At 42.6% G+C, this 8,504-nt stretch overlaps 1 protein-coding gene across 1 annotated transcript; it reads right to left on the bottom strand.

Moving 5' to 3' along the window:
• Window positions 1-6,410, bottom strand: Commd2 (COMM domain containing 2). Its single transcript, XM_021154154.2, has 5 exons — window positions 6,119-6,410; window positions 5,954-6,031; window positions 5,265-5,347; window positions 4,616-4,789; window positions 1-530 (listed from the first exon to the last, which is right to left on the bottom strand). Exons 1-5 carry the CDS (start codon window positions 6,183-6,185, stop codon window positions 333-335), a joined length of 600 nt encoding a protein of 199 aa, XP_021009813.1. The 5' UTR covers window positions 6,186-6,410; the 3' UTR covers window positions 1-332.
• Window positions 6,411-8,504: the final 2,094 nt, after the last annotated feature.

Genomic DNA, 8,504 nt, shown 5'->3' with positions numbered 1-8,504 from the left:
TTCTAAGTAGTAACAGTGAATTTTATTTTCAAATTTTGATCAAGAACAAAGGAAATAAAGTAGATAAAAAAAATATCCAAGTCCGAAGTCACATATCCACAGAAATCAGGAACAGTACTGATCCATCTTAGTTGGTCCATCCTCTTTACACACTTGAAGTAAAAAATGCTTTCCAACCTGCCAAGAAGCTGACCGCATTCAGCACCAAAACAGAGCTGCGGCTCAGCTTCTGATCAAGATTTCAACATCCTAAGCAGGGAAAGAAACTCCACGAATCCAGACGTTCCACTGCCACGCCTGTGTCTCCAACTGGAAGGAAGGGAACCTCAGAGCTACTTGATGCTGCGGACTACTCTCCTGCAGTGGTTTGTTTTCATTTCCTCTAACGCCTGCTCCAGCTGCTGAACCAAATGAAGCAGGGTAGCTGGGTCTGTCTGCAAATAATGAGTGCTGTGGTCGCCATTCTGATCGAGGTGCAGCTTTATGGTCACTGATGGCTTAATCTGTTGCCGGAGACTTCTGCTTGCAAGCTTGGAAACACAAGAGAGCACAGTAACTAGTAACTATGCTGCATAGATAGCACTTAAAGTACACTCTACTATGTAAAAATCCAATTCTAGGTGAACCACAAATGTCAAAATGAAAAGTAAACTTTAAAACAGTTGGAAAGAAAAGCAACAAGATTGCAGAAGTGGATGCTCACAGTCATCTATTGGATGGAATACAGGGCACCCAATGGAGGAGCTAGAGAAAGCACCCAAGGAGCTGAAGGGGTCTGCAACCCTATAGGTGGAACAACAATATGAACTAACCAGTACCTCCAGAGCTCATATTTCAAGCTGCATATGTAGCAGAAGATGGCCTAGTTGGCCATCACTGGGAAGAGAGGCCCCTTGGTCTTGCAAACTTTATATGCCCCAGTACTGGGGAATGCCAGGGCCAAGAAGTGGGAGTGGGTGGGTAGGGGAACAGAGGGGGGGGTGGGGGGGTGTTAGGGGACTTTTGGGATAGCATTTGAAATGTAAATGAAGAAAATATCTAATAAAAAATGTGGGGAAAAAAAGATTGCAAACGCAATCTTATGGTGTGGAAAGATTCCTTAGACAGGATAAAAGGGCACATGTTACAAGTTCAAGGTCGGCATGGTCTACACAGCAAGTTCTAGGTCAGCCAAGGCTACATGGTGGGACCCTGTCTCAAAGAGCCAAATATAAATAAATACATTCATGCCGGGTGTGGTGGCACACGCCTTTAATCCTAGCACTCGGGAGGCAGAGGCAGGCGGATTTCTGAGTTTGAGGCCAGCCTGGTCTACAAAAGTGAGTTCCAGGACAGCCAGGGCTATATACAGAGAAACCCTGTCTCGAGAAACCAAAAATAAAAAATAAAAATAAAATAAATAAAAAAAAATACATTCATTCAGTTAAATAAAAAAAATTAAAGCAGAGGTTGGTAATTTTTTTTCTGTAAGTAGCCAGATAACAAGTATTTTAGGCTGTGCACACCATATAGTTTCTGGTCCAATGAGTCAATTCTGCCTTTGTATTTTAAGAGCAGCTACTATATGCAAACAAACATGGCTACACCAACTAAAACTTTATAGAGAGAAGTAAGTCAGCTGTGGTCAGTATGCTGAGTCCTAATTCAAACTGCAATTTAAGGCAGGCAGTGGTAAATGCCTTTAAACTCAGCACTCCAGAGGCAGAAGTAGATGTCTGCTTGGTCTACAGAGAGTTTCATGACAGTCAGAACTACACAGAGAAACCCTGTCTCCGAAAACAAAATGAATGAATGAATAAAAAAATAAACTGTAATTTAAAAAGGTAAGAAAAAGAGTACCAAGATACTAGTAAGACAAAAAAGGTTTATCCAATAGAAAGGGGGAAATGACTGTAAAGGCTTACATTCTTTATATTTCTAAATTCCCACTTTTGTTCTGATGCATCCAAGGATGCCAAATTAATTTTTTAAATAACTGCTTCAATGTCACGTTTATCAAAGAATTTACAAGGGCTTCCTATTGTCTGCTATATTACATCTAAATTCTTACCAAATTTCTGTAACCCATTTTGGCTTCTGTCTTAGTCAGAGTTTCTATTCCTGCACAAACATCATGACCAAGAAGCAGTTGGGGAGGAAAGGGTTTATTCGGCTTACACTTCCATGCTGCTGTTCATCACCAAAGGAAGTCAGGACTGGAACTCAAACAGGTCAGGAAGCAGGAGCTGATACAGAGGCCATGGAGGGATGTTCTTTACTGGCTTGCTTCCCCTGGCTTGCTCAGCCTGCTCTCTTATAGAACCAAGACTACCAGCCCAGAGATGGTCCCACCCACAAGGGGCTCTCCCCACTTGATCACTAACTGAGAAAATGCCTTACAGTTGTATCTCATGGAGGCATTTCCCCAACTGAAGCTCCTTTCTCTGTGATAACTCCAGCCTGTGTCAAGTTGACACAAAACTAGCCAGTACAGCTTCCTTATTTCAGGTTACACAGTCTCCACTGTGATAATGACGCACAAACTTTGATTCCTATTACCAATATCTGGATTTGTAGTGGCTATTCCTGGTTGTCAACTGGACTATATTTGGAATGAACTACAATCCAGAATTAGAAGGCTCACCAGTGACCCTTATCTGGAGGCTTCGAGATCCTTATCTGGATCTTGGTATGGAGATCTTGAGCCATAGTGGCTATGGATTCCAGAAGATTAAATCTCCGAGTTTAAGGAGATTTAATCTGGGCTACACCTTTCATCTGGGATTAAAGGTGTGGTGGAACACACCTTTAATCTGGGCTACACCTTCTGCTGGAGACAATATAAGGACATTGGAAGAAGGGAGTCTAGCTCTTGCTCCTTCGCCTGCTTGCCGTGAGACTGAGTAACTGCTAGATCCTTGAACTTCCATTCACAGCTGCGACTGAACCATTGTTGGGAATTGGGCTGCCGACTGTAAGTCATCAATAAATTCTTTTACTATATAGAGACTATCCATAGAGTTCTGTGACTCTAGAGAACCCTGACTAATACAGGATTAAAAGAGAGATTTTAAAATTTCTGCTCTCCAGGCCAAACTTTATACTAGTATCATCAGAATCAGATAGGGCACGGCACTAATATCAGATTATTTAAGTCAGAGAACCAGTACACTGTTCTACAATCTATCTCTGATTTCAATCCCTGAATTCCTATGAGCCTTTAAAACTTAGGTTCTCAGCCGGGGGTGGTGGCGCACGCCTTTAATCCCAGCACTCGGGAGGCAGAGGTAGGCGGATTTCTGAGTTCGAGGCCAGCCTGGTCTACAGTGTGAGTTCCAGGACAGCCAAGGCTACACAGAGAAACCCTGTCTCGAAAAACCAAACAAAACAAAACAAAACAAAACAAAACAAAACAAAACTTAGGTTCTGTCTTCTGTCAAAAATATAGACTTTTGTTTTCTATATCAGTTTTTATTCAGAAATGTATGTTTTGTTAAAACAATTATTTCAGTTTATGAGCACACATAGACCACAAGCTATAAACCTTTTGAAACAGTTGCTATTTTATTAATGAGACTGTACTTTTTCACCTATAGAAGTTTGTTTTACAACTGTCCTAAACTACTAGCTATTTTAACAACCCTAAGCAGACAATAGATAACATCTTTCTAGTTGAAAAAGTACCTCACACTTGTTACCCAGAATGGTCTCAAACTCCTGGGCTAGTGGCTCCATTGCTTCAGCCTCTCAAGTAACTGAGACTTGGGGTCTGTATTGGGCCTGGATCCTGGATTTATGAGTCTTCCAAAATAGCTAAATGACAAATCTTTTCAAAAACAATGTTTTACAAGAGAAGCCAGACACCAATGATTTTTTTGTGTTCTGTGTAAGTTTCTGTGTTCCAGTGCTAGAGCTTCAAGCTTGGGTCTCGTATATACTAGGAGAATGTTCTACCAGAACTAACCCCAGCCCTACATAGGAGGGTTGCCTCAGTCACTGCATGTGTACACAGATAAAATGAGTTAAAAAAAAAAACTGCATTAAATACTTCCGATGGTGGTTACCTTTGGAGAGGAGGGAAGGAACCATAATTAATAGGAGGTTAAAAAAAAAAAAAAAGAATGTCTCTGGGGTCCTGGTCACGGTCACATCTATTTTGAGTATGTGACTATGTGATATTGAGTACACAGACTTGTACACTTTTCTTTGTGTACAAGAGAGAACTGTGTCTTTAAACTAAGCATTGCCAAAAACCAAAGCAAAACAAACAAACAAGTCTGTTTCTTAAACCATACTTCTTATCAACTTTTCAAATTACGGTCTTTGGGATGGTTCAGTGGGTTAAGGCATTTGCTGCTATGCCTGACTACCTGAGTTCAATCCCTTCAGACAAACTTCTGAAAGTTGTCCTCTGACCTCTACACAAGTGACATTCATGTACACATACATTAAATAAACACATGTAATAAAAACAAATTAAAAACCTTTGCAAATTAAACTCAGTAAATCAAATTAGAAATAAAATGAGCTGCTTGTGAAATGACCCAAAATGACCATTAAAATCTACATTTTTGTTTTCACACCAGAGCTTGGTTAAGTTGGTAAATAACAGATTTAAGAAAAGGAAAAGCCATACCTGTACATCTAGCCGCCACTCAAGACTATGGTAACTGGGAAGACGAGGTGCTAACTCGTTCAGAATAGTTCTGATCTCCTTTCTGTTGTCCAGGTACAGCTGAAGCAATAATTTGTTTAGTTCTTCAGAGAATCCCAGAACAAAGACAGAGTCTTGGAAATCCAGTTCAGAAATCTAAAGGTAAATTGAGTTCAACAGAACACTGGTATTTATCTTTGTCTAGTAAATGCTAAACCATTTCTACACACAAAAGTACATTATATCCTCTAATTCTATTTAGAACATTCCTTACAGACCCACCATTCCGAAATCCAAGTTACTAATATACAAAATAACCTTATTAAAATAGGAAAGAAATTAAGATGCCTAATTTTATTTAATATTTTTCCATCAAGCCAGATACTGACTGCTGATACATTTTAAAAAATGCAATATTTCATTCTCCCATCTCCTGACACACATGGGTGATGGCACATGATGCAGAAAAAGAGACAATTATAATTTAAACCGGCAAGAGGTATTCATATTAGATAATGCCAATAGCACTGTTTTGGTATACTGCACAAATTCGATTATGAGTTAGAAATATTGTAATAGGTGCCTGTTTGAAAGGATCTGGGTGATACAATACAGTTCTCAGAAGTCTTACCATGAGCTTTGAGCTCTCCGTGAGGAGATACGTTAATCCTTCCACACCATGCTGGATAGTGTCACTACTCACGTTCAGTTTTCCTAAGGTGGTGGTGGTGAAGAAATAAACAGATTATCAATTTGTTTAAAAATAAACACATTCAATTGCTCTGTTTTCAAACAATACAATAAAAATGAGTTAAGCGGGGACTACTGTTCCTTCTTAACCCACTCCACTAACAGAGGCCTTGGCTATTTCCCTCCAAGCCAGCCTAACAAAACACAAACCTGTGAACAGACACACAAAGCCCCTTCAAGCCAGGCAGAAGGAGAAGTCAGCAGAGAGGTTCTTAATCTCACCCCACCCCACTCCAGTTTAGCAAAAAAGCAGTTTCTGGGTAGCAAATGTTTACTAAACACTTCGATGACAGTTCCACTTCTTTAGCATGCGGTATTTTATTAAGCACCAGAATATTTCTAAAAGGCAGGTGGCACTGTATTCATTTTAAATATGAAGATATTTGTTCCATACTAGTTATAAAATCGCGCAGCTCCTTGCAGAGTGTGCGCCTTGACTGACTGCTCTGCGGGGTTTTAAGGGGCTGCCATAGGAACAAGACCCTAGGACCTGCAAAGGCTCCTGCGGAGAAAGAGAATGGATCGCACTCTCCAGCTCCACAGACAGAGCCCGTCCTCCCCCTTTCTTACTGGCGGCGCCTTCGTAGATCTTCGGGTTTGAGCCCCGTCGGAGGAACTCCACGGCGATCCTCCCGAACTCGGCGACCACTGCAACGGAAGTCAGCAGCAGGCCGTGAGTGCCGGGCTGTCCCCCGGTTTGTCCCCGCCGCAAGCACCCTGCAAGCACTCCCTTACCTGCAGTGTCCACTTGCGGCAGGAAGGCCAGGTGCTCCTTGTGCTCCTCGGACAAATCCAGCAGCATCTTAGCGGCTCTTCGGACTTTGCCACCCGGCGCCGGCCCCGCCCTCACCACTTCCGACCTCTGTGCAGGCAAAAAGAGGCTCCGGCGGGCGTCGCGGTACAGCCCATGCTTTGGGTTCCGGTTTCTGGCAGCCCTAGGAGCACGGTATCGTCCGGTTCACTCTATAGGAGTGAAGGGAGGCAGTGAACGCTGGTAAAAAGAGTTGAAGGTACAAGTCTTCCACTCATTCATGAGCCATCCTGCAAAAGTGTAATATGTAGTGCTGGAGAGATGGTTCAGTGGTTAAGATCTCTTGTTGCTCTTGCAGAAGAACCAGGTTCGGTTCCAGTACTCACGTGGTGTCTCTCAACCATCACTAACTCTAGTTTTGGGTATATAACACTCTCTTATACACATACATACATACATACATACATGCATCATGATGTAGTGACTATTTTGTACACTCCACAAATACCTTGAAGAAACTACACTGTGACTACACTATGAGCAAAGGTCTTTGCGTTGGTTTCTGAAGATACAGCCCCAACTAGGGTAGTTTTGAATAGTTTGTGTAGGACTTTGTGTTATCACAAGCCTTCATGATCCTTAAATAAGCCTGTGAACGTGTCCACTTAGGCAAGAAAGGGAGCACTTTCCTTGGCTGCCCAGCCAAAGAACTGCTACTCTTGGTACAAAAGGGAAGATGCTAACCAAACATACCTTCGTTTACATGTGAGGTTTGCTTCAAATGGTGCAAACACCATTTCTTCAGATTTAGAAGCTGGCTGCTCAGTTCATGAGCAGGTAGGGATAGACACACCCTACACTGTATCCCTTGCTGCTACAACTTTGGACTCAATAAAAGGCTTCTCTCTAGGGGTCTTTTCTTGCCCACTTCTGGAAGCAGATACAGTGCTGTAGCAGCAATGATAAAAGCAGCCATTTGGCAGCAGCTGCGACAGCTGAGCATCCTGAACATCAAGCCATAGAAGTGACAGCACAGCCTGATTCTTGCCAGCAGAAGAGGGAGAGCTGAGAGGCAGGAAACATAAAATAACCAGTTTCTTAGGAACTGAAGAGGGATAGAAGATGGTAAAAATTCAAACAGACTGGGTGGGTAAGATAGCTCAGTGGGTAAAAGCTGCTTGCTGCGAAGCCTGAAGACAAGAGTTCAACCCCTGGGACCCTCATGGTAGAAGAGAAAACTGACTCCTATGAGTTGTTCTCTGACTCACCAACATACACTGAGGCACATGTGTTCACATATTAATGCACTCCTCCCCTCTCTCCCTTTTCTCACCCTCTCTCTCTTCCTAATGTCATAAAAATTATTTTAGAAATAATCAAAGAGTTCTTGAGTTCTAGGGAGCCAATGTTTTTAACTACCCCAGGCCCAGGAGCTACACAATTGTCTACCACCAAGGGGTGAGGAATTGGATACCTGCCTATTTAGAATCTTCAGTGCTGGCTACTGCCCAAGACTAAGGTATCTTGATTATTTTTTTACACCTATAAAAGAGTCTTGGTACTGTAGACCTGTACAAGAGCCATGAACCTTGTAGAAGTAAGGATTCCACTACCAATGTTAGATTTCTGAAGTAGCACAACATTAGATTTCTGAGGCAGCTTAAAGAAACAGCTTATAGAGGCAGGAAATAGACCAGTTTGATCTCAATGGATGGAACTCTTTACTTCAAACCGTAAGGGCAGGCACAGGATGAAGGCAGTGTCTTCAAAAGGAAAGCTTGGGCTTATGTAGGCAGTTTGGGAATGCAACTGCTAGGGCTACATGTAAGCCTGTAGTTTCTCCATCCTGGAGCTGTTTATCCACACAGGTCTGTTTATCTTTAGAAACTCCCTTGCCTGGATATCAGGATGCAAGGGCAGAGTGGGCAGATGAGTTTGGAAATGGCAGTGAGGAGGAAAGAACTGGAGGGTTTTGTTTTGTTTGTTTTTGTGGTCTTCTGAGACAGGTTCTCTCCTCATTACTGCCTGGAACAACTTCTGTAGAAGGGCTGGCCTTGAACTCAGAGGTCTGCTGGCCTCTGCCTCCTGAGTGCTGGGATTAAAGCGATGCGCCACCATGCCTGGCAAGAGGTTGGAGTTTCAACATAGTGGCAGGGGATTTCAGCAAGCTTTAGGGAAGAAAAGCTCTTTAGTCAGAGTCTGACGCTGTTTGTTCAAGGTCTATTCCAACACTAAGGCCTGCCCAGGGATCATAACACTTGCAGGGTTAGGAATGTTACTATCAGAAATCTGCAAAGGAGATGTAACCGTAGAGGCTACCACCTGCTACTGGGCCCATCTGCTGCTGCCTTCTGCTGTCAAGGGTTAGAA

Source organism: Mus caroli, unplaced genomic scaffold, assembly GCF_978045245.1.
Source record: "Mus caroli unplaced genomic scaffold, Mus_caroli_1 scaffold_3, whole genome shotgun sequence".
Lineage (NCBI taxonomy): Eukaryota > Metazoa > Chordata > Mammalia > Rodentia > Muridae > Mus > Mus caroli.
Note: the sequence above shows the minus strand (reverse complement) of the source record. Positions and strands in the feature narration are given on the sequence as shown.

Bases quoted from the DNA above. Each gene is read 5' to 3' on its own strand.
- Commd2 (XM_021154154.2), bottom strand. From the start codon at position 6,185: ATGCTGCTGGATTTGTCCGAGGAGCACAAGGAGCACCTGGCCTTCCTG. The intron at 6,032-6,118 runs GTAAGGGAGTGC...CTTCCGTTGCAG, and splicing joins GCCGCAAGTGGACACTGCAG to TGGTCGCCGAGTTCGGGAGG. The intron at 531-4,615 runs GTATGGCTTTTC...TGTGTTTCCAAG, and splicing joins AGTGGCGGCTAGATGTACAG to CTTGCAAGCAGAAGTCTCCG.